General features: G+C 38.9%; 2 protein-coding genes across 4 annotated transcripts; one reads left to right on the top strand and one right to left on the bottom strand.

Annotated features, from left to right (window-relative positions):
* Positions 1-104: 104 nt before the first annotated feature.
* Positions 105-23,260, bottom strand: susd2 (sushi domain containing 2). 3 transcript variants are annotated; one of them, XM_044026110.1, is made up of 16 exons: positions 23,190-23,260; positions 22,941-23,027; positions 21,713-21,817; positions 20,267-20,465; positions 19,488-19,636; positions 19,043-19,400; positions 18,326-18,527; positions 17,474-17,559; positions 17,105-17,373; positions 16,479-16,622; positions 15,565-15,717; positions 14,851-15,102; positions 13,635-13,910; positions 12,866-13,042; positions 5,830-5,926; positions 105-1,569 (listed from the first exon to the last, which is right to left on the bottom strand). In XM_044026110.1, exons 3-16 carry the CDS (start codon positions 21,786-21,788, stop codon positions 1,524-1,526), a joined length of 2,484 nt encoding a protein of 827 aa, XP_043882045.1. In that variant the 5' UTR covers positions 21,789-21,817; positions 22,941-23,027; positions 23,190-23,260; the 3' UTR covers positions 105-1,523. The 3 variants fall into 3 exon arrangements, with proteins under 3 accessions (XP_043882045.1, XP_043882044.1, XP_043882046.1); XM_044026109.1 differs by lacking the exons at positions 21,713-21,817; positions 22,941-23,027; positions 23,190-23,260 and adding an exon at positions 20,679-20,840; XM_044026111.1 differs by lacking the exons at positions 105-1,569; positions 5,830-5,926; positions 21,713-21,817; positions 22,941-23,027; positions 23,190-23,260 and adding exons at positions 7,556-7,617; positions 20,679-20,840.
* Positions 22,598-25,360, top strand: si:dkey-174n20.1 (uncharacterized protein LOC796174 homolog). The gene is made up of 4 exons (XM_044026143.1): positions 22,598-22,977; positions 23,205-23,447; positions 23,921-24,223; positions 24,623-25,360. Exons 1-4 carry the CDS (start codon positions 22,857-22,859, stop codon positions 24,880-24,882), a joined length of 927 nt encoding a protein of 308 aa, XP_043882078.1. The 5' UTR covers positions 22,598-22,856; the 3' UTR covers positions 24,883-25,360.
* The last annotated feature ends 858 nt before the right edge of the window (positions 25,361-26,218 follow it).

Here is a 26,218-nt window from a genome sequence, read left to right as displayed (position 1 = left end):
TCCAGGACTTTTATATAACATAACAGCCAATGGTGTAATTTCCCTTTCACAAATACACTGTGCAATCAGTTCTAACACACACAATGACAGGCTTAAGGCAAAAAGTTGGTAATTTCAGCTTTAATATGAAAAACATCAAGAGCTCAAAGGTCCTTGAAGCATGACGGAGCAGAGTCAGTGTGTGTGGAGGAGCTCGTAATGGATACAGCATTGCAAAACCGCCAGCAAGGAAACAGTTCACATGTGGCAAAAAAAAAAAAAACTTCAAAGCCTTCTGCATTCAGAAGGCCAGGTTATTTCAATTAGTCTCCAACAAGAACCCCTCTTCTTTTCCCAGATGGACCCCCACCTATCTCCCCCAAGGATCAGCCACACGGGACCCTGTCACTCTGTTTCCTTTTACCCCCCCCATGGGGTTTGTTTTGGAAAGGTAGAAGTGAGTCAGGTTCAAAGTAGAAAGGAGCGCTGGGTAACATGAGATGACGGTCTGTCCGAAGGGGCAGTTGGCTATGTGTCAGACGATGCGTGCCTGCTGGCTTGGAATGGGGATGATTCGTGAACACACACACACACACACACACGGGTTTGTGCATCTATCCTTCGAAGGACTCTCACCGACTCCCATTCATTTAGTCTCATCTCCTAACCTTAACCATAAGCGGTTAATGCCTAACTCTAACCCAACCACAATCCAAACTTTAGGTCTAACCATAGGTTAGGGTTTGTGATTAAAGTCAGTAAATATGCCAGAAGGTCCTTGAAGGGCCAAAAAAATACAAGCCTGCACACCGATAATCAATACAAATCACCAAGAATCAGAATTCTGCAACACGCGTTTCCCTACACTGATTATTAATCTAAATATTCATAGGCTCATTCAAATGTTGTTTTCAAATACAGACATGTGACAATAAAAATAAAACGTGTTGATCTAGAGCAAAGAGGTGACCCTTATATAACATTTGTGGATTTCTTCAGGCTCAGTCACTCAGCAAAGCCCTTCGTTTGACTCAAGGCAGCGAAGCCACACAAAGGCTGCATACAAGTTTAGTCTTTGAAGCAGAGTGATCAGGTTCGCCTCACGACTGACACAAATATGAAAACATCTGGTCCTATTTTAAACTGAACAGGAGAAGGGAGTGTTGATTGTAATGATGATATCTCTGTGTAGTATTTACACAATTGTCTGTCTCGCGAAGATCGGACGTTCAGCCATGCACAACGGGAATATAAAAACAACTGTGGCATTTTCTCCTCTTATTCAATCCCCTCAATCCTCACCCCATGCACCATTTAGCATGAACTGAAGGTTTCCCAAACAAAGGGAACAACATGTGGTCAAACAAACACACTGAGAGCCTAACAATCACCTGAGATTTTTCTCCAGGGTCATTGGGTTGAAGGAAGATCATCCTGATGACCAACACAACTTCATATGACTTCCAAAAGCTCAATTCTTCTTCTTTTTTTTTGCCATGGGTCACAAAGTAGAAGGATTCACAGTGGACTTGTGTTCCATAACCTCAAAGGACGTGGGTCACCATCTGGTCTGGTTTCTCTTCCCTCTCTCTGAAAATACAAATGAATAATAATAATAATAATTTAAATAATAACATTAGAACACATTCTTTACACCATATTTATGAAAGCTTCTTATCAGATCCTCACCTTTCAGGGGTAGTTTTTCCTCAAGTATTGCTGCTTAGTGGGGAGTGAATTAGTGCAATAATGGAGACCAGATGTTTAATCAAACCTGACAGCAGGAAAGCTGTCTGGTGACATCACAATAGCAAAATTGTTTTTTAATAACGGCGCTACTCTATTGATTGATTGCTTGATGAATCACTTTGTTGTTGAGTCCATAAATTGTGAAAAGTTCCACAAAAATCAAAATTACAACGTCCACAATTATTATTTTTTTGTTAATAGTTATAGGATAAGAAACCAGAAAAATACTTACATTTGAAAAGCTGAAATACCAGGTAACTTTTTTTTTAATTACAAAAATACCTCAAATCAATGACTGATTATCAAGATAGTCTTTGATTTATTTAGTTATGAATGAATTTATATAAATACACAACACCTTACCAAGGGCCTCTTGCTGTGAGGCACCAAAGCAAACATGCAGTCCTCTCAATAAAAGTACTCAATATAATAATTCACTTGTCATGTGACCTATAGTCTCTCGATGCAAATGATTCTAATAAAACATTTCAAAGCTCACAACGTATTCTTTTAACTTCACGTCGCTAAAGGCCTTACCCCTTCCCTCCCCCTCCTTCAATCAATTTCGAGCCCCGAGACAGGCTCAGACAAAGCCCCCACCCCGACTCTACCTTCTTGATGTGTCATATAGCAGGAGTGGAATAGACATGATGGTACATCTACACAAACACAGACCCACATCTTATGGTGTAATGGCTTTCCCACTGGTGTGGTGAGCTGCCAGTAGACCTGTTGAAACCTGCAGAGTAACCCTAGATGTGGAAAGTACCCCGGCAAGTCTGAGACACAGGGAACTGAGTGTGAGACACACACACACACACACACACACACTCAGTGCCAACGTTGTTTCAGTGTCAGACATGCAACCCAGACTTGATCTGAAAAACAGTAAGACCCCGACTATTCCATCCTGCTTCTGATGTTCAGGAATCTTTGTCTACACTTGTTGGTAGGAGAATGTGTGTGTGTGTGTGTGTACATACATGTCAGCGAGACCTCTCACACTACAGTAATGCTTAAGATTTCATTTCATACATTTAGGCTACTGTATGCACAGTATGTTTTCCGGCTATGTGGTTTTGGTCCCCCATATTAGCGTGTTGTGTCTATGACATCACCGGCCTCACACATCTGCAGACCCTCTAACATTCTTCCTCTCTTTTTACACCTGGCCTCCCATGATCTTCGCGGGAGGGCAGGTGTGCTCCCCCTTCTCGCCCTTATGACTTGAAAACACAGAGGTTTCATCGCCTGTCTGCCTCAAGTGCTGCATGAAGCAGGACATGACTCCTAACTCCTGACATACGTCTTTATTTTTCTCCTGCTGGAGTTATAGTGGGGGAAAACCCCAAAAAAAAGCTCTATGAGCCCATAAAACGGGCCTTTAATTAAACGAAAATGCCTAGGAGCTAGCACTACTGCGAGCCTCCAGTTTGTGTGGACTGCAATCATGAGTATGATCCCACAGGGTATATGGTTTCCTTTAGTCCGCTTAGATCAGAAAGAGAAATGATGAGTAACAGTTAGGAGGGCAGGACATCTTGGATATCACGCAGGGGTGGTGGGATTCACTGCTTTTGTGTATTTCATTGTTGGCGCAGCACAAAGGTTTCAAATATTGGGAGGAAATTGGAGGGGAAGAAGACCTGTAGCTATATTCCAGTTGTCACATGATAACGAGTGCCTCCTGTTTTCAACGTATAATCTATATATTTAAAGGCAAAGTGAAAGATATACGAGTGCCTCTGGCTGGAGTTCTACTCAAAAGAAGCAATTACTTGTGTGATAATCCAGTGTTTTTCTCACCTGTGGAGACCTTTGCAGTGCATTTGAGGTTTGTGCTGAATAAACAGGGGACGCAACAGAGGAAGAGATAGACAGGTTTTCAGTTTGGCTCTTTTGTAATGAGCTTAAAGGGATAGGTCAGGTGTTTTTTTAAGTGTTGTTTGTATGAGGTATTGACACATAGTCAGCTCTGACTGCGCTGCTCCATAGAGAAAATCAACGTCTTTTTTTTAGTTATTCGTCTACTGCTGCTTTTTGTGTCCTACACCGAAGTCACAAAATAACACATGGACTTACTGAAGAAGGCAGAAGTGAGTGAGTGAGTTTACAGAGCGACACAAACTTCAGTTTGCAGCTGGTAAAGTGATGTCTTATGAGGATCAACATATCCGTAAGACAACTTACTCTTACGACGATAGATATTATTAGGTGTTTTCTCAAGAGGTTTCACACCCAAAAACTGTCAAGATTTAAAAAACGCCAACATTTTCAGTAAATGATACCTCGCTTTTTTTATGTATGAACCAGACAGGGCTATATTACATTTCTGGTCTGTAAATGAGTATCATTCCCACAATGTTTTTACTGTATATTGCACTCATACAAACATTAAGAAGTCGAAAAAAACTAGTACATGTATATGTATTCTACTGTGGCTGTTTATTTATCTTAGTATCAACCTCACTAATTCAGCAAATCAGAGGGATGAAGTGTCACCTTGTGAAAACACATGCTCTTCATTCACATGACTCTTCAACAGATGAAAAATGGGCTGGTTTCTTATTGTAAAGTGGTCATACGAATCGCAGTGCATGCGCTAACCACATTCATTTGTCAAAAAATGTGTTTACAAAATAAGGCCAGGCTCAATTTTTCAAGAAGCACGAGCCACAGTGTGTTCAATTAAGCACTGCAGGCGACAGTAAAACATCCAGCTCCTTTTGCAGTGGGAATAAATCAGATTGTGGTCACCCATGGCTCAACGTAAACAGGACTATTATTGATTACAAAATGTTCGTTTGATTGTCTGCACTGTAAATGGGGAGACCAGTTACTTCCCTGTTGCATTTCTGACTGAAATGGCTGCTCAAAGAGAGTTTCTTCATCCATGAAAACTTTCAGTATTAACGCAGTCTTGTAGGTAACAAATGTGACCAAAGCAACCCAGATCTTAAGGATTATGACTATAAAGCTGCAATCAGCAACATCACTTGAAAGAATATTGATTGTTGAGGGTCATTTGCAGGTTGTTAAAATGCTAATATTTTGGGATTGCAGATCTCTGTTCTAAGCTCCTCTCAATAGATGGGATCAGACACCCGAGACAATCTCTCCATCTCTGAAACTCTCAACTTTCAGTCCTGGCACACCTTCATTGTATTTATTGTCCGACTGTCTTTTAGACTCTTTCCTTATGTAGAAATGTGTATATGTGGAAGCGCCAATAAGAAAACACCCTCTGTATGGGATTAGATTTGTGCAAATATTTTCAAACCAAGCAAGCAACACTTTTTAAGAAGCAAATAAAATATCGACTTAATCATTCAAAAATATTGTATTTTATTGGTTGAAAATACACTTGTTCTTTGCACTACCTGATTTGTTGTTTGTGCTCCCTGACAAAATAATTGTAAATATCTAACGTTTGTCATATTATAAACGTTAGATACTTAACGTAATGTTATGTAATGTTAACGGGGGAACGAGTTCCAGACGGACAGCAACTTCAAGCCCGTGGTGACTTCCAGTCCAGCTGTCACTCCAAAATTCAGTAGCCAATCAGCAGGCAGCTTGCTAATGCCCGCCCCGAAACATAAACCACGGCGCAAAGAACAAATCAGGGAGCGCAAAGAATAAGTGTATTTTAACAATAAAAGACAATATTTTTAAATGATTAAATCAATATTTTGTTTGCTTCTTAAAAAGTGTTGTTGACACAGATATTGACACAAATCTAATTCCATACCGCTCTCCCTAAATCGCCACGTGATTGGTCAAAGGCCCCCATGATGGAACCGTTTTCAGGGGCTGTAAATAAAGGCCAGACGAGTTGCAGACGTGTCGTTCTCACTCTCAGATCACTTGATTTACATTGTGTTGAAAGGTTATTGTAGAATTATTAATCAATAACACCACAGCCCTCTGTACCTTTAATTGATCCAACAATGCTATACAGTGTAATCTTAAAATCTTATATTTATGTTTAATGATTTTTCTTTTATTAAAATAAATCTGCAGCAGCAATTAAGTGTAAAAATCTGACATGATAGAACAGTGGAATACGTTGTTCTTTGAGGTGAATACTGTGTAACCCACCTGTCTTGTTTCCTGTTGTGTAGTTTGATTATTACGCCCATTGTGACCAGTGCTGTGATGGAACCGACAGTGCCAAGTATGAACCCCACGTTGTCATCTATGAGAAAAGCAACGCCAGAGAGTTAGTAATCAATCCTCCACATCTTTTATATCGAGATCAATACAAAAGAGTTAATTATCCACCCTCCACATGTTTTATTTATGGATCAATATGGAGTCAAAAAGGCAACCAGGGAGGAATAGATGATGAGGGTGGCGGCATGAGGGAAAAGATCAATGGGCTCTCATGGTTCTTCTGAACAAGGCGTCCAGTAGACCTGCTGAGTCGTGGCAGTGATGTCGGGGCTTCAAATTAAAGATGGATGAAAGACTTGGAGCATGAAGCTATGAGAAGCTGAAATTTACCATCCCTGTTTCAGTCACTTTCAGTACATCTCGGTATATACAAAATTTAGGTACGGTTGTTTCAAATGACAAGATTCAGAATAAGTTACTTGTCATAGATGTTGCCTGTTGCCATTTGTCATTTAATGTCATTTAAATGAATTTAGGCCAAAAATCCTGTGAGCAGCTCTGTAAGAGAAATTATCGCAGTGGTTCGTTGGTCTAAGGGAATGACTCTCGCTTTGAGTGCAAGGGCTCCAGAAAAGCTCATAATGTGGAATACACTGTTGGTTTATACATTTATGAACAATTCATTCATGTCAGAGTAGACAGAAAACTATTTATACAGGTGTTACTGACAACGAAAATGCTCTAAACCTGAAACCACTTCAAACTATTCACATATCAACTTCTCAATAGAACTCAGAAACGACTAAGGTCATGCAGTCATAGACAGGAGCACACTTTCCTTAAACGTATCCAGATTTTCCAGAGCATTGGGTTGTATTAAATTAAATGCGACACAGTATCTTATCCGCATCACCCCATTCTTCATTCAATAATCATAAAACTCATCAGTGCTCGCACTGTGATTGACCAAAGAGTGCATTTCATATCAATATCAATGAAAACATGCACAAATAGTCCTCATCCCATTATGGATATTGCAAGCAGGTCAAACACTGCTTTCCCACAAAGAGCCATCGTGTTCTGCCAGTACATCCACTTTTATAATAACCAAATGGCTCAAACAAAACAAAAATGATACACTGGCTTCAAATGACTATAATGAGTGGATGGACTGATAAAAACATAATTTGCTAGATTTTCCCAGAAGTCGCTTTCACCTTGTTTGCACTTGTGATCATATAAGAACATCGGAAACTTTCCTTGGGGTGTTGGCAATTTCAGTAAAGCAATCTCTAATCTACTAGACTATTTATACAGTACGCTGAGGCAGGGGTTGTTTTTTTAAGTCATATGTGCTGGGAAAGATAATTGCTGCAGTAACCTCCTCTTATGCATGAATGCACCAACATACAGCGTGTCAAGTGCAGTAGGTGTTAGACAGGTTGGCACTGCAGGAACATAATGAACAACAAGTAACACAAAAAACAATACACACCGGTTTGTACAAATATTCCCTGAAGTTTCTGAACCAATCGGGGTCTTCAGCGTCAGTGTGACAAGCTGTCTAGAACATTCACATTCCTTCTTTTTCTATGCAGGCAAAAACCCAAAGCAAATCTCTTATTAATTTTAATTTATTAATAGACAAGTAAAGAACCATCAGGTAGTACCTGCTCAGGCGAGGTTCCAGGCGAGCTGAGCCGATATTATGCGTGATGTCGTCAGAGTGCCGTCACGGGTAGAGGCACAAGAATCGAACTGAACAATGGCGAACTGTAGATCAGTTAAAAAGACTTAACAATATTGAAAACGTGCGTCTAAAATCTCATCATTTAACAGAGGAGGTCAGCATGCGATCACTAACGGCGAGCCGCATCACAAACCGCTGCCGCTATATTCAGTGACTGTGTCAGACGGAGTCGGGTCATGGAGGAAGTACAGAACAAATGTTTCTAATGATTCAGCACATGGAACAACAACTGCTTTACAAGTCACTGTGACACTGTCTGTGTCGCATACAAAACAAAGTCACAGCAGTGTCATGCAGCCGCCCACGTTGAGGACGTACTAGGTTGAGGAAAACCAACCAAAACCGTGTCGTCGAGACTAGGTGAGGCGGTACAATATAGTGGAAAAACACCATGTCTATGTGCAGGAGCATTGAAATCGCCGAGTATAACAGAATACAACTAGAACTACTGCCCAGTGTTTGTTTGAAATTTCAATGTGTTTAAGATAACACATTTACAACGCAAAGACCTTGATCTCTGAAGACCTACATTTACGTGATTATTCTCGAGTCCAAGTCAAAGTTTGTGCCAAATTTGAAAGGATTTCCTCAAGATTTTTTTATTCCGAGCGGGGACTGAAATCACAATGAGGACAAAATGTCTCGACCACCTAAATCTAATCAGTTCAAGCGAACATTTGTGTCTGCTTTGAAAGCAATATCTCGAGATGTTCCTGAGATATTGCTTTCACAAGAATGTGACGTGAAGCACGTCGCCTCCCGTCACAGCTATTGATCCGCATACAAAGTGTACGGCAAAGATGGCATCAATCATCTTCATCATCATCATCATCGACAATCAGATTTGATAGTGATTTCTTTGAAATACTATTCTTGTGGTCGCTTGCATTCAAAAGTTTCAAAATAACCTATTTCACGTTATCGTTTACTCACTTTCCAGGGTTTATCTTAAAAAGAAATTGCAAACAGATGATAAAGACTGTTGTCATAACCCACCCATACACCCCTGAGCTACAGTCTTATCACATAAAGCCTGTCCTTCTTTTTGCTGTTGTTGTTGTTGCCAGAGCTGATATCATCCTAAAATAATTATGTTGACAATGCTCTCCATAGTAACACTGTGTCCCTGTGTGCAGCTACTGTTATCATCTGGTATGTGTCTCTGACACTGTCTGACTTAATGTGATGGGTGGATGCATCAGAAAACAATGTTCATGAGATGTTTCATGTAAAAACACAGCATGGTGCAATATGACAATAAAACATTTCCATAGACCACATACAAAAAACCTTGGGTTGCATTAGAAACCCATTCTAAAGCATCAATATCTGTGATGTGACTATGACAGTTTTTACTGCAACCTATTGGACAATACCAGCTGTCAATCACACTGGTGTCCACACATTTGTGCCGTGCTTTATCGTCCATTTTCCTCTGCATGGTGACATCATTTACAGGATTGACATCATGTTCTACTGAAAAAGATCTGAAACTAGTGACTGAGCTTATTAACTCCTCAGGAAAATGTTTATTTATGTTGTAAATTAGTTGAGAATTAGGCTCATTTTCCCACGGACTTATATTTAAACTGAGTCGTCTCCTGTCATACTTACAGGCTTCACTTTTCAAAATGGAAGACTATGTCCACGTTTTATATACAGTCTAAATTCATCCCCAGACACTTGAACAGTTAGTTAGTTAGACTCTGAGGCAGTGTTTTTCTGTTAACTGTATTATTTTTTATATTATTTTTCACATTTGTTACTCATATTAACATGCTCTTTTTTTTACATGAATGAACACAAGACGCAAGTGTCCTGGAAGTGCTGGTGTTTACACACGGTTCCTTCATTTTTCAGTTGATTTCATCACGTTTACGTTCGCACTCTTGTGAGTGAGTGATTGAGAGGCTCGTCTCACAGAATACTCACGCAGCTGTCAGATTTCACTACCACACCATGCCCCCGACACTGCTCCCTACTCTCCCTTCTCCATTCCCTCACTCAGCTCACAGCCCATTTCTTGGCATTTTTCATTGGGCAGAGAGGGAGTTTAATTAACCTTTCAAAAAAAATGTTTTTGTATGGCCACCTTTCCTCTTCCGCTGCTGGTTGGGAACCATTTCAGACAGACTGAAAAATTCATAAAAGCGTCAGAAGACAATCAGTGGTTGAGATAATTAGTAGCCTCTACAAATGCTTCGTACAAAAGGATGTTATTATTTTTTTTTATTTAATATTATCATAAAATATTAACATCTCAACACACAACTCACTCAGTCGTGCAAAATTGAGGCCCATAATGGCTCCAAGGTTTTGTAAACACACTTATCATTCACATTCAGACAGAAACAGTCTTTGCAAGATATGTCAACAACCTGTCCACAATCACAAAAGGAAAGAAAGCTTTCCACGTGCCTTTTAATCTTGTTGCAGCCTTGGACGCAGTCGTCTTCCATTATTCCTTCAATCACTACCTTCTCATCTGCACAAAGAACTTTGACAATAATGCGACGCAATCAAAGTGGGCTGATCATATTATTGGTATGCGTCTGACACTCAGCCACGGTCACTGTTTTCTTTAGAGGAGCGTGACGAGGTGCATCCAAGCTTGTAAATTCTTATAATCTTACACCTGTCAAGTCGTCCGCGGCCCTGTCTGTACTTCAAAAACACTCTTTCGACAACTTTCGATCCAAACTCCACCCTCACCTTTCCAGCACAAGACATTAACATTCATCACCACAGTAACACCACACCCCAGCCTGAAGTCTAATGAGGTTAAAAAGCTCATTGACAAGAACAGTAGCACATTACAATCCATCCTGTTTGCAGTGATATAGTGTATATGCTATAGTGTATTATGCATAAACAGAGATCCACTTATGATGGGAGGGACTTGCTGTCACTTCTGCTGACAGGCATCATTTCAACAGAACCTCATTACAGTGACTTGGAGAAGGAGTCAAACAGGATGTGGTGGCTTTTGTTTTTCAACAGCACACAGTTCATCTCGACTATGAAAAACATTCTCTGGCTGTTTGATCTGCGTGTCATGCTACAGTCATTTAAATGAGCGATCACTTGCTTGGTCTGTATTTAGAATTGTTTACAATGGTTAGAGGTCATGTTTGAATGAAAGAGGTAACAGCTCAGGCAACACCTGCCATCAAGCACCTCAGGTCACGTTGAGAGTTGTTAGGCCTAATTCGTGTAATGAGGGTGTCAGAGCCAGTGATCATTGTGAAATAGCTTTAAAATGCCCAGCTTTGTGTGTATAAGTACGCACTAGGTACATCTGAAGAAACTGTTGTTTATTTTCCTTTTGTGCTGCACATTACAATCCTTAAGGCATTTCTTCTAAATCATTTGGATCACACTTTACATTCTTCCACACAACATGAATGCAGGCAGGAACCCTACATGAGGGCAACACAAATAAACAAAGGAGTGAACGTGACACAGAATGTGATCATTCTGAGAAGCAGGAGGACTCAGCCAAGACAAAACGACAAGCTCGTACCTAAACTAGAAGCTACATCCGTCACACGGACATAGTTTTGGTGAGAAAAGGCTGACATGGATTAGAAAACTGTACTTAGCAAATTACGCTGCAGACCGGTCACCACAACAGACTCCAAACAACACTAACCTCGTTTACCCCTTGTGCAAGAATCATGTCAAGCTATACAGAGAGAGTGTACGAATGTGAGCCACAGACCACAAACGTAGACATGGCAAGAGACTTTTGCCCACGGCACGCCATATGGCCAAGAATCATGAAGATGGAAGGAGATAATTTAACATGTGCACAGACAGAAGGAGAGCGATTAACGCAATGAATCGGTCTCTTGGAAATCAAATGACGTCCACTGGAATATGAGATTCTGGTCATGTCAGAGTCCTAAAGGTGTGTAAGAGCTGAGGAAAATGTAAAACGCTGACAAAAATAAGCTGGTGTAATATGAAACATTTCTAAACAGCTCTCCACTGGATAATCAAGTTATGAAACTAATATGTTTGCCTAACAAAGCAGCTTGGATCAATTGTGTTCAGCTGTGACCCAACCAGATGTTACATGGGCCTCCAGATCTTGACATATGAATCTCTTCATCCCTGATTACTATCACAAGGAAGTCTCTGTTTGAGGGTCTAACAAGGAAAGAATAAGGAACTGTGGTGACGAAATGAAGGGAAGACAGTGGAGGTGGAAAAAGTCAAGAAGTACTTAAGCGTCTCTGTCTATTCTCACTGCGTCTGAAAGTCATGAAATATTAAGTGAAATAATTCAAACCATTTCTTTTCTGTCAGCAAGGATTGACAATTACAGAAACCCCCCCCCCATCAACAACACAGTGAGGCAAAAGGAGGCATCAACCTGCTCCGTCACAAAAGCCCAACACTCTGAATCCAGAGGGAAATACTGCCACCTAGTGGCAAAGAGTGACAACTACAGTGCAGAGATTCGAGTTGGGGTGATGAATGAAACCATTAGGAGGATCCAGATGGTTCCAATTTATAAACACAGAGTTAAGCCAAGCCAGGTTCAGAAGTTTATAGCTTTGGAGCTAATGGTCTGCATGAACAGCCGAGAGCCATGTCTATCTCGGTTTTGAAAGAGATGAAAAGACAATTCTAGAAGCAACAATCCTACTGAATATAAAGCATGAGAGGAGTTGTTTATTTATATGGTTCTTCTTTAGAGCAATAAGGGCACACTCGAAATAAAAAAAGAATGATTTGCCTCACACAGTGATTAGAATACAAAAAGACAACAGGCGGAGAAAAATGTGCATGTTTTAAATCGACATTAACTGTAATTGTAATTAAATTTTCCACAACTAAAAAATTAAAAAATAAATAAGTAAAATTGGATCTTTTCCAGTTATTTTTCTTTTTGCTAATTGTTCATTGTTGTGGTAATGAAGTTGCTGCCAGAAGGGACGTGTTAAAGGAAGAAAAAAAAATAAAAATAACACAATCCTTTCACAAAATCCATGTGTGCTACATACTTGTGTGCCCTGTGGGTTTGATTTCAGAGAAAATAGCTCGTGAATGCAACACATTTCTGTAGCCAATTCTCAACGCTCCGATGCCAAAGTATCAGTGCCACAAAGAAGAGGTTGCAAGGTTTTCCAGGTATTGTTCACATGATGGAGGATATTTATAGTATGAAAATATTGCTGTTTTTCCACATATATTAGGTTTGATCAGCACAACCAAGAATCCTTTTTCATACAGTATTATAACCACCCGACCAAAAGCACTCACCTCTTAAACAGTAGAGTTGCTCTCCTGTCCAGGTCCTATCATAAAGACAAGTGCGCTGTGTTGAGCCGTACAGTAAATAGCCTTCATTGCAGGAGAAGCTCAAAGTATCCCCCGCTAAATAATGTGTCCCATTCTTCTTTCCATTCCTAGGTGTGGGGAGCCAGCCACAAGACACCACTGAGGAACAACAAAAACATTTGAAATCAAATATAAAACCATTGTCATCCTAAGCTATAGTGACAATCACATGCTCTCATGCAGATGTGTGAACACAAGACTGACTTAAAATGACTTAATTTTTATTTTACTTTTTCATGACATGTTTAGCCCATTCAGACTTGATATTAACATCTGTTCTGAGAGATCCGATCACCAGAAAACAATGCTAAGTATGACTCTTCAGTCCTGGCATTAAAACCTGTCATGAATGAGTCTCCTTTGATGACTTAATCAGTAAAATAACAATGATATTCTTAACCATGTGTTATAAATACAACTCAGGTAGAGAGAAACTGCTGTAATGTGAAATATGTAATCATATAATAAGTAATGAATAGATTTTTCAAAATAAAATCCAAAACAGTAATCATCGCAACCAGTTATCAAACTTAAAATTTGCAAAGCAATTGGACTTCATCCTGCATGTTGTGTTTTAAGGTATATGATTTATGAAGACAATAAACATGTAATCAACCATGTACTATAATGTTGCCCTCTAGCATTACCTCAATAAACACACACGAATGACAGTTTAATATTTTCATGGTACCTGGCTGCAGGACTTTCATTAAGGCCTGAAAGGTGTGGAAGGCCCTGAGTGTGGCGTTTCCCACTGCAAGGCTTCGAGTGGTCAGGGTGTCATGTTTACAGAGCTGTGCCCCTTCTCCAAAGCACATTGTCAACATGTCTGCCACCAGAGGGTCATCGGGTGTCTCAGGTAGAGAAAAGACGGGAACAAAAGCAGAGTTGTGGTTCTGTGGGAAACTGTAAGTGTCCAAAAGGTACTTGGAGTCGTATGTGAAAAGGGAGGACTTTGGAATATTCCCTGTGGATGAAAACAAGAGCCAGCTCCAGTAAAGATCTGAATCAGTTCGTGTTTCTGGTAAGAGCAACAAATTATATGTTTCAGTGAATCACATGAGAGAACAAACACGGAAAGTTTGTTTTGTATCTGACCATTGACCTACGTTTACTGTTACCACAATTTCTCATAGCAACCAATGAGACATGGCTAACCACATTTATGGGATACTGCCAAAGCAAAGTGAGTCGGAAATATCACAATGATTTTAGATTAAAAACAGGTTTCATTCAACTAAATGCCGAGACACTTTTCTATGAAGCTGTGCATCTATGGTCCTGCAAATATTTTACAAAAAAGACAAGAAGGAAAAAGGAAGGAGAAAAAGGCAGTAATGCAACTTTGCAGACAGCACCTGCTGTTAACACCAAGACGTCTTGTTTGAAAAAATAAATAAATAAAAGGCTTTTACTTTAAAACAGGTACAGAGAGTGCTGTGTTTGTGATCGGACAGACATAGACATTGAAACTCTGGTCAAAGATCATTTCCAATGCCTAATTTGCTGTGAAAATATGCGAGAGTGACTCACATGTTTTGAGGGATATGTATTCTAAATTCATCAGGGATATTAGCACGTACAGTATGTATGTAGTCTGCCTCCCTGCTGTGTGTCAGAGAAGCTTAGGTCTTACACTGTATGGTCACAACATCCACTGATATGTCGCTGTAATTGATTCAGGCTAACTCTAAACGTGTGCTTTGTTTTCGTCCAGTGTACTTTTAAAATGTGGTATTTATTAGACACAACAACCGGCCATAACTAGCGAAACCCGAGAGCATCTGATCAGATCATGTCTTTCTAAACACGCAACATGCTCTCTATACACAACTTTAAAACTGACTGATTGATTGCTCTTTCAAAACACAAGTTCACTTAAGTTGTCAATGGTCTTTCACACTCACAGCCAGAGCCAAAGGCAAAGATTTCCTCTGCCGTGGCGTCTTCTGAGGAGACCACGTCTCCCTGTTGCGTCAGCAGATCATCAGATGGGTTAGAGTTCATTACTCCGAGGAGACCCTGAGTGAGGTTGGTAAACTCTGGCGGCAGCAGGACAGTCACTGCCATGAGTCCTTCATGCACACGCAGCTCCACACCAACACCAGAGAGGAACATCACCGTCACATTCTGAGGACTGGGAGCGAACACAAATACTCCTGCAGAGAACAGATTTGGTTTCAACCTTTGAAGAACTCTGTCTGTACAAGAGATGATAGAAACCACTGTAGTAACCACTCCAATAGCACTAATGTAGATGTCAATTCTGTTACATCAATATAAAGTGCTTCGTCTAAAGTTGAGGGTCATGTAAAATACATTAATAATCGGTTTTCTTCATAATGATCACATTGTCAAGGCATGAAAAAAAAAGGAATTAAATGAAGTGAAATCAACCACCAACACCAATATAAGAACCAAGTAAGAATTTAACCAATAATTTGTCCAGGGACAGGCAGTTAAAATAATATACTGATATAATAAACTGATATAAAGTCACTTCACATTATCTTTGAATAATCACATATGCAACAATAAAGCCAATAAATAAGTGCATCTCTATAAAAATAAAAGCAAAACCTGTAACCCGGTTAAATACTGTCTACTCTAAAGCATCTCACCGTGCAGGTCCATCCATTTTTGCTCAGTGAAAGGAAGGACCTTTTGGTTCCTCAGCACCTGAAGGTGTCCATCTGCTAGACGCACCTCAATCACATCAGAGGTCTTCTCCTTCATAGCCACTGACGACAGCCATGTGCCTCTGGCCCTGGTATCTCGGTGTGGAACAAGACGCGACATTGTTATTGATGTATTTACATAGTAAATATTCTGAAATCAAGAATGGTTTCATCGCGGGTAAACTCGTTGCAGAGTAAAGTGTTCAGATCTTTTTATGAGATCTAATAAAAAGAATACAGCCATTGGCCAATTGTTGTGCAACCTCTAACAGATGATGCTATCATCTGTTATTCTTTACTACATCTGTTTTTGAGCAGAGATACTGAACAAAAACAGAGGGTAAAGTGGAAGTAGGTTTGTTTCATGCATACATGTGCACACACACACAAACATGGTATTTCCATTCATTTGGACAGCCTCAACAAAGCAATGCCTAACCATAACCAAACCCCAATGTTTGTCCTACATTAAAATAGTAACTCAGAAAAGAGGTTCTGCCTTATTTGGACCAGGTTTTGGTCTCTATGTGAACTACAGATCCTGACAAGGTGAGTGTTTATGCCATAAAAGGTCCTAAAGAGGTAACAAATACAAGCACTAACACACACTCACATGCTCGCAGACGAAAGATTAACAGGGTGCTCCTGAGTCTCAACAGAGAGAAGTCAGTAAGAAATATTAAGGTCAATATTTATGTCTGAGCAAACTCTGGAGGCAGGCAAATAATGCTGTGCTCAATAAAGAATCATAAAAAAGAAATGTGTCTAAATATAAACAAGTTTCATCCAAACAAAGCTTTGATTTAAAAGGGCAAGTTAAAGTACACAGTGAGATTTCACATCAAATGTGGACTCACTGTTCTCATGTTTAACTCCTTCTGTTCTGGCCTGAACACTCAGCTCTCTGTCCGGTGACGACACAAGGTTGTACTCTCCCCTGCCATTGAACATGTAGTTGAGGCCGTCAAAGGTAATGAAATGGGGATCACCAAAGACGACACCTGGGATCCAAACAAGACGAAAAGCACTCAAATTAACACAGATATTTGTTTTTTCACATCTTTATCATCAGCTGCAGTCTGTGATCTTTCACCTTCTCCTTGACTAGTGATCACCTGCTGCACTAGTGTTCATTTGCACAGAATAGATCGCATGTAATGTTAAACAAAAGTAATGAAGCACAGATTACCTCAGACGAACAAAATCTCTGCCTCTACATTTTGCAGTTTGTAAAGCAGTTTTGGCAGTTTTACCCCCAAAATCTAATTTAATATAGTGTATAGAATATAGTTTAATTGCTTTAATATGTACAGTATACAGCACATCACTAAAGTGTAAATATGGATATATGTCATAATCATCGTACTATGTTATTAAGCTTGTTACATCTTTTTAACATCCTCTAAGAACGTTGTGATGGTTTATTTTAAGATAAGAGCTTCAATATAAAGAGACATTTAATTAAATGTAAGCATGTTCTCACCAGCCTTTGGGGGCTGGTAGTTATGACAGCCGCTAGAGGGTCGATGGTTGAAGTAGATGTGGCAGTGGTCAGACCAAAGGCAGCAGTAGTAGAAACTCATGACATCATAAAGCCAGTGGGAATACCCTGGCACACGGGGTGGCTCCCTGTATGGAGGTGAGCCCCATTCATGTGCCCGGTCTGGGGTGCCGGCACCACTCGAGTCTCCGGTCAACATCAGAGCTCCTGTGCTGTCATAGCAGCACTGCTGTCCTGACCCATGTATAGGACTGGAAATATAAGGGTGGAAAATATCATGTTTTTGTTATAAATAATTCAATTTCCTCTTTTAAAAAATAGGAACATGTTCTTTCCTGTCATCCCTCCTACCTGGCCTGAATCGCTCTGACGCAGTGTACACTACCCGGGTGATAAGTGCACACACTGCCCCTCTCAATGTCACAACTATAGTCAGTCTGAAACAAGACAGTGGTTGAATGTAAAAAAAAAAAATGTAGAAAAGCAAAGATAAGCTGGTTAAACAATTACCTGACCTTTTGTCCCAAAAAAAATTGGCAATTTCTCCCCCCGTTTGCTTGCAATTGCTGCCGTACGTTTACTTACTGAAACTCAACTCATCAAAGTCAGAATGTGGCTTGGGATATTTCCAATATAATTAAATGTCAAGAGGTTCAATATGTGTTTTGATCCGAAAACAGAAAAGATTAAATGCAGGAACTGCACAGAAACTTTTTCTTATCAGTCTCTCAAATTGGATTTTGGTCTTCATTCACAAGTACTGGTTTACTTTTTGTTCATTTATTGTTTGAGTACGTCTAACAGAGACTCACTCTGACAATATTTGCAGATGCCGCTACGCGTCACTTTCTCTACAGTCATCAATGTCAATTGAATTGCTGAAAAAGCCTTAGTTTAATCAGCAGATAAAATTCCCTTTTAAACATTCAAACAGCAACTAATTACTTGAGAGACGATGCTGTAATTTTGGAAAACAAACACGATATCTCAAGTAAAACAGCTCAGGCCTGTTCCTGAGAGCAAGTTTAACAATTTAAATAATTAATTCATTATTGTTATTATTATTATTATTATAATTATGATTATTATTATTATTGTTATTATTATTCTTAACAATAACAATAATAATAATGATAACAATTATAATAATAATAATAATAATACTACAAATAATAATCATAATAATAACAATAATGTACTCACATGAAATCTGCCTGTATCTGCCCTGGCCTGTGCCAGAGTGCAAGGACAGTCAATGAGCTCATTGAGGAAGCCAGGCAATGTCTTTTCCCGTACGTCCCACTGCAGACACTTGTTCTTGGCCCAGGCAGCAGAGTCATCTCTGAAAGCCTGCTCTAAGTGCCCGGCTAAAATATGAGCTCTACTCCAGAGTCCCTGTACATTCCTGTATGAAAGAAATTACCATTTCTGTGATTTGTTTTTTTTTTTCCCCCCTTCTAATTCATGAACTCACAACCCAGTTTTAACAAAGAATATAACCATTAGTCTATAAACAACACTATGAAAGACAATGTGTACACTTTCCACACAAGTAAAGCAGAAACAAGTCATAAATCTCACAGGTGAAACCTGCAAATGATCAATGATCTGTGTGCATCACATATCAGCACTGCTATTGGACCAGTGCTGCCAATACTGAACTCTGTAATCAATGGGTTAGGGTTAGACTCCATGACACCAAGGTCATGTTGATTACATTGTCTTCAGATTATCACCTCCACTGGGCAGGGTACTGCATAAAACAACAGTGAAGAACAACCTCTACATCATAACATAGACAACACTGACATTACAAATGTCATCTTGAGCCTATACAATAAACAGTTTTTACTTGATATGTGCAGAAACAAGTGTTGAGATTCAATAATTGTGATGATGACTAATATGACTCATGGATACCTTCTTCCATCTGACTTGGAACTCGCAGTTATGCGGATATTCCCAATCTCCCAGTCAGAGGAGATCTCTGATGACTCAGGCATGAAGCTGAAGGTGCCAGTGTTCACCTGATTCCTGCCAAGAGAGTACAGGTAGCTCAGCTCAGCTTGCAGAGAGGAGGAGCTGTTCATTCCAGCCTCTGTGCTCCTGGTGACCTCTCTGTAACCCCACAACTCTATGTTGACCTCATCTGCTCCAATCAAAGAGCTGTTCCACGTCATGCTGAGCCACCCTGTTACGTTTGGCGTGCCGTAGAACTGCCACTGAGTTGCATTCACCAGTGTGACTTCAACAGTGGGGTCGGCTTTACTGGGGTGGACTGACAGTGAAACACAAGAGATTTTAAGGAAATACACTCACTCTAAATCAATTAAAAAAACTTCAACTGTTTGTTTCAGCAACATACCTGACAAATACTCTCCAGATCTGGCAAAATCAATTCCATCGATTAAGATATCAAATGGTATCCAACCTGTCTCAAACAATAAAGGAGAGATACAGTGGGCGTGGCCTTCAGCGTCAATAAAACCTTCACTCATTATTTCCTCTTTGAACCTGCAACACAGAAATCATATGATTTCTCCGCTGCAAATACTCATCCACAAATTGCAGTAATTGTTAAGGGAGGTAACACTAAATACTTGATCGACTACATACATATTTAAGGTATTTTCTGGCTGTATCCCAACAAAGAGATTGAAAAGAATTATGTATATTCATTACAGCATTGCTTAAACAACTAATCTAATAGTGGCTGTATATAATGTTAGTAAATTGTATAGATATTGCTCCCTTTAATGTTAAATATATTTCATATATTTTCATATATATATATATGTATATATATATATATATATACATATATATATATATATGTATATATATATATATATATATATATATATATATATATATATATATATATATATATATATATATGGGAAATTATTTTCCCTTTGCCTCCCATTCTTTTACCACATGTTTGTTTGAGGTGTTGGTGAACCGGGTGGTATATTTATTTACTCATATTTGTTTTATTTAATAGTCTTATGTATACTTTTGTGATAAGTCAATGACCTTACTCATTTCCTCTTCGCTCAGTCCTGGATAGTTGTAATTTGATGTACAATTCTTTAATAAAAATGTGGATCATTTTGTGTGTCTAAGGCGTCTCTTGACACAAACCTGCAGAAAAGCTGTGCTTCAGGATGAAGAACTAAACCAAGGATCCTGAGGGCTCTTCCACCCAGCATGGAGCTGGAGTGAGGTATCACCTGAAAACAGGTCTGGTTGTAGTCTGCACAGCAGTCAAGCAATGATACACAGGTTGTATGGCAGGAACAATCCTCGTGTATGTATCCACACCTACCCCGGCATGTTTGATCTGCCAAAAAAAGACAACAGCAAGCTGATTACTTAACAGTGACGATGCATAGCACTCTCAAACAGCATTAACTGATGCAATCTCACAGATTTGGTGTGTGCAGTTTATGATAATGCACAATGTGTTTGATTGGAAGCATAGTCTATTACCTTGTGTGTGCACAGATTTGAATTTGTACAGCAATAAATTGAAATACATTTTAATGTGACTCACCAGCTGCTTTTGAAGAACAAATAAGAATAATTCCACAGAGAAAAATGGCCCGACTCAGACGTATTGTCATGTTTGTCTTGAGAAAACACAAATATGGTATGTATTCAGTCATGACTGGTCCACCAGCCACTGTGACACTTTACCTTTGAGCAGTGAAGCTCGTCAAAGACATGTATGTATGTATGTAAGAACTGGATAGAGCACCTCCCCCCCTTTTTTTTTTTTTTTTTTTGTGAACAGTGCAAAAGTACAAACTCTCATGAGGATAATGATACAGATGAAAGTTAAGTATAATATAACAATATAAACAAGGATACTTTAGGGGATACACGATAGGAAAATAAATAATAAAAATTAATTACAAAAACCACAACTGTTATATCCGGCATTTTAAATCAACATACCGGATCATATATGAAAGAGAAGAGGAATTGGGCTTACTAGGATTTTTTTCCTTACAGTTCTGCTTTGTTTCAATTTTTAAGACACAGAAAAAAACTCATTCATTAATAAACCCAGGGAAAGAGGGCTTACATTTTCTCAATTTTGCACAGTGAATGGGATATTTACCCAGTAGTAAAATAATGTTAATAACATGCAATATGGGGATTATGTAAATTAGATGGATGGATCCATGTAGAAGTAATAACATAATTTGAAGGATGGAACATCATTCATTTTTAGTGACATCCAATGTTTTATGTCTGACCAAAAACACTGTGATATGGGACATAGAAAAAAAAAAGGTGTTCCAGAGTTTCATCGCCATCATTGCAGATGGAACACGGATTCATTGCGAACATTTCAAACTTAAATCTTTTTTTGAGAAGCTCTGCCACAAAGATACATTTTATTTATAATTTAACTTTAGGGCAAAATAGGCAATTTAATGAATTTAGAGTGCCTCTTTCAAACCAATGACAAACCAAAGACTGATTTTCTATTAAGTGTAATGACACTGTTCTTCCATAAAGTGGAAATGTGAGGAGAAAAATTGTTGGTAGATATAATTTTCCAAAAACAAAGCTGCTTACCTAGTGCATTTCTGACTTCCGGGTTTATTTCTGGGTTGTGCGTCCCATAGAGCGTGCGCAGTAGTGTTACTCCCATAATTCCTCTTGGCTCGTACACAGTAACAGCTGCTGTGAAGAAAGAACTGTCAGTGTTTACTGTGACATTAGAGCATTTAATATAAAATATTTTGACTCATGATATTTTTACATTGTTATATTTAGCATCTAGTATATTTGTAATGTCTTTTAAAAATGTCGATCCGCCTCAGCTAGTCATTTCATTGATACGTACTGAATGATAATAATCAAAGTTGATGTAAACTGTGAAAAAAACCTACGAAAAATACTGTACAATTTAACTATGTTCATTTGACATCATCAAACTTATAGGAAATAACAGGTAAACACATTTGTTGTATTTCTACAACAGTTTTATAGTCCACAAATGTTGCTTTTGCATAACTCAGGAGTTATATATTATGTCCAAGAAAATAATGACACAAAAGTACTTTTAAAATAATTTTACAAAACAATTCCAGTGCATATTAATAGTTTACAAATAAAGCTCATTACTATTATTATGGTTGTTCTTATTATCGTAAAATGTTTTTTACGATAATTTTACTATTGTGGTCAATGCGAATTGCTTTTAGAGCCGCATGGGTATTTGTTGTTGTGAGTGGCCACTGGAAAAATTGTTTTCAAGGCAGAAGGGGTGGAGCTCTATCCAGTTCTACACACCTATCCATGGTCAAAATTCGATTGTATTGAATATGTTTTTCTTCTTAAGTATTAATAAACAATATTCACACTTTTAAACTCCTATTTACAAGATTTTAAGTTTAACAATCCGAGTTTGAGGTAGAAATATACTCTCGCGAGACTTGAACACATCGCACATGCGCACTTCACATTCTATCCTCTATCGGAGTTATTCAAATAATGTCTTACAGAGCAAAGAAACGTTCAGTAAAAGTCTTCTTTCATTAGTGTTTCATTAGTTGTGTCTTCCTCCGCGACAAGAACAACACCGAGCAATGGACACATCAACGTAGAGGAGATAATATGCGTTTTTCCTCAGTGCACTAGCAAACTAACAAACTAGCTTAGGTTAGCTTCGAGCGCACAGATACAGCTGTTTCAGTAAGGTAGAAAACACAAGAACATGTATTTGTTCTACACAATTATTGCAGCATTGGTTTCTTTTTTCGTTTTGAAATGGATGAAAAAGAGGAGGTATTGCACTGACCTGAAAAGACTCGATGGCAAAACAGTTCTCATTACAGGTGAATAACAACCCGCTGACTTTTACGAGCAGGTCATACCGTGTGTATGTCTGTGGGTTTAAATGATGTTAGTTCAGTTTGAGAAGCTAAATGACATTTATACACCAGACCAGACCTGTAGCCTGACGTAACAATGGGTTTTAGAGTATTGTATTGTATTTGTCCTCTTCGTGTTGTAAGCCTCACACATGCACAAACAGAACAGCTGTTACCTTTTCTCCCTGCAGGTGGGAATTCTGGTATCGGCAAAGAGACAGCCGTTGCCTTGGCCATGAGAGGAGCCCGTGTCATCATCGCTTGCAGAGACCAGGACAAAGCTGAGAAGGCTGTGAGAGAGATCAAATTTAAGAGTCACAGTCTGAACGTTGCTCACATGGAGCTGGATCTTGCCAACCTGCGCTCTGTGAGGGACTTCTGCAAGAGCTTCCTTCAGAGAGAGAAGAGCCTTGATATCCTGATCAATAACGCAGGTGAGGAGGGTTTTAAGAAAGTGGAGAGTCTGAATCAAGTAATAAACAGGATGCACAGAGTGTGAGGGTCACTGAGGAAAACCTGGGATTTAAGCTTCATGAATATTTTAATTTCTCACATTCATCTATTATCATTATTTATTTTAATTATTATTTTTTTTACTCGACAAAAGGTCAAAACACCATGAAAATATATCCTCGAACGACTTGTATGTTAAATGTCTGATTGATCAAGTATTAATAATTCATAATGCAGTAGAGCAAAAGCTGATTACACATTGTTGATGTGTATATTGTAAAGCAATATGTCAGTCTCCGTGTTTGTTTGCCAATTAGAAAGTTTGACAATTCTGATTATTTTTGTCTCAAAAACAAAAGTACAAGCTTGTTATTGGTCAGTTTTACACACGTGTGAGTGAGGATACCTTTTTTTTTTCTCTCTTCCCGTTTCCTTCTCCACATCCCTTCTTCAGGTATGCCCAGTGTCCTTGACTGGACAGACGATGGCTTCAGCATGTGTTTTGGCGTCAACCACTTGGGTCACTTCCTCCTTACCAATCTCCTCCTGCCCCGTCTGAAAGAATGTGCTCCCAGCCGGGTGATCACCCTCACATGCTCCAACTACAAATACCAGAAGCTGGACTTCCAAGACCTCAACTACAACCTGCTGCCCTTCTTCACCTACTGCCGCAGCAAGCTGGCCAACATCTACTTTAGTCAGGAACTGGCTCGCATCACAGAAGGAAAAGATATCACCTGCTATGCTGTGCACCCCGGTAAGAAGTTTGTTGATTAAAAATGTACTTCCCAATCTCATATTTCCAAAAAAACTTAAATGCTTCCTTGAGAAAGTTGTTGTTAGATAGGATGTAGGATTGAGTCAAGACATTGGACCCAATTCACAATAGCAGGAGATTCCGTGGAGGATCCAGACAAACTAGTGTGGCCAGGTTTGAGCATTCTGTTTTTCCTTCTGAGCTCACTTAGACATTATCTGGAGATTAGACGAGGAAGCTGGAAGGAGAATCTCTGGAGAATGTCCAGAGCGACTTTGGCAGACATTTGTATTCACATATACAGCCCCTCTGTGCAATCTCAGGAGAATGTCTGAGCTTCGGTGCAAATATACAGTATGAATATTCCTGACATGTTGATGTTCACATGTGTTGCTCCAGGTTTTGTCCAAAGTGGCTGGACGTGCCACTTCTCCATCCTGTTCCGGATGATGATGCAGGTGATCATGTGGATGTTTTTTGTGCCGTGTGAGATTGGAGCTCAGACTGTCATCTACTGTGCCGTGTCAGACGAAGCGGCCAAACATAGTGGCGGTTACTTTGTTGACTGCCGTCCTGCCACTCTGCGTCCTTTCGCTAGAGACGCTGGTGTGGCCAAGAAACTGTGGGAGGCCAGTGAGAGACTGGTAAAACTGGTTTGATGCTAAAAGCTGAAGAAAAGTGGGTGTTTGTTCGTTTGTTTTCTGGTGTGTAATTTATGGCCATCTTTTTTTTTTACTTTGACGTATTTATGTCTGAAATAAATGTTTTTGTTGTATAAAATCCATTTATTTTTCCCTTTTTTCCATCAAGACATTCTTTGGACATTGTCATTTTTTGTTTGTTTGCTTTCACAGTGAAAGAGCTTTGGTATTTTTTAATTCTCAAGAGGGAACTTGTCATTCAATAGAATTATATTTCATAAACAGTTGGATTGAATAACTTTGTAACTGACATTATACAATATCAATGAAATTCAGGTTTTAATCTACTGTATGCATTTCTGTAGGGAAACTGTTGTTGCCACATTAATGTTTCTTTACATGTTTTTTCACTCCACAGTAAACAATTGTTTACAATCAATAATTAAAAGCATTACTGTCAAAGGTTATAATAAAGGGGCGTCCCACAGCCAAATGATAAGGGCATGTACCACAAGGTCACATCCAGGCCAGACAAACCATTTCCTGTCTCTCTTCACTATAATTAACAATATAAGGGAAATGCAAAACAACTTCTAATGTAATTAATTAGTCAATCAAACACATAACTGCTGGTTAGAAAACATGTCTGATGTTTTCAAACTCAAAATAGAAGGATTTGAGTTTGAAAACAAAGTGAAAGTGTCAGGGATATGATAGTTCACTCATTTTAGTAAAAGCCTGAGAAATTCTGACTTCATTTGTAACAGATGCTTGTGCTAGTTTTTGTTGTTATATTTGTTTTATTCTTTAAAAGCTTAACTGAAACTAAAAAGTACTACAAATTGGCTATGGCTGGATGTCCTGAACGTTTTAGTTTTTTTTTTGGAACAATACGTAAATTTATTGTTCCTGTCAAATCAATCAATGCAATTTAAAATGAACTGGAGGATCCTAGACTCAAACCACTGATGTTCTAAGTAACAACACACCGAAGCCACATCAGCTCTCACACAAGTGTGTGAAGCTTTATTGAGAAAATGGCATTTGTGAGGGCTAGGACACATACTTAAGATTTTCTTAAACCTTAAGTTGAATTATTTTAGTTTATGTTGCTCACTATGTGTATGAGACAAGTTATATTTAACAATAAAATCATTCACACACATAAAAACTTTTTTTTTTTCTATTTAAACTGTAATTTTATTGATAACACCTTAACACGTTTAGCACGTAAGCAATAATCAGAAGAATCAGAGATTAATATTATCATTATACAGAAGAAACTCAAACTGACACAAATAAGAGACAGATTGTAAATAGAAAGAGTCAGCTGCAGAAAAAATAAGAGGTTCAA

Source organism: Solea senegalensis, linkage group LG5 (assembly GCF_019176455.1).
Source record: "Solea senegalensis isolate Sse05_10M linkage group LG5, IFAPA_SoseM_1, whole genome shotgun sequence".
NCBI lineage: Eukaryota > Metazoa > Chordata > Actinopteri > Pleuronectiformes > Soleidae > Solea > Solea senegalensis.
The sequence above is the reverse complement of the archived record's forward strand: the minus strand, read 5'-3'. Positions and strand labels throughout refer to the sequence as shown.

Coding starts and splice junctions, on each gene's coding strand:
- susd2 (XM_044026109.1), bottom strand. CDS start 20,790: ATGACTGAATACATACCATATTTGTGTTTTCTCAAGACAAACATGACA. Junction 17,560..18,325: donor CAGATACAGGCAGATTTCAT/GTGAGTACATTA, acceptor GTCTTGTTTCAG/ACTGACTATAGTTGTGACAT. Junction 1,570..5,829: donor CACAACAGGAAACAAGACAG/GTGGGTTACACA, acceptor TTGTATTTTCAG/AGAGAGGGAAGAGAAACCAG.
- si:dkey-174n20.1 (XM_044026143.1), top strand. CDS start 22,857: ATGTATTTGTTCTACACAATTATTGCAGCATTGGTTTCTTTTTTCGTT. Junction 23,448..23,920: donor TATCCTGATCAATAACGCAG/GTGAGGAGGGTT, acceptor TCCCTTCTTCAG/GTATGCCCAGTGTCCTTGAC. Junction 24,224..24,622: donor CTGCTATGCTGTGCACCCCG/GTAAGAAGTTTG, acceptor GTGTTGCTCCAG/GTTTTGTCCAAAGTGGCTGG.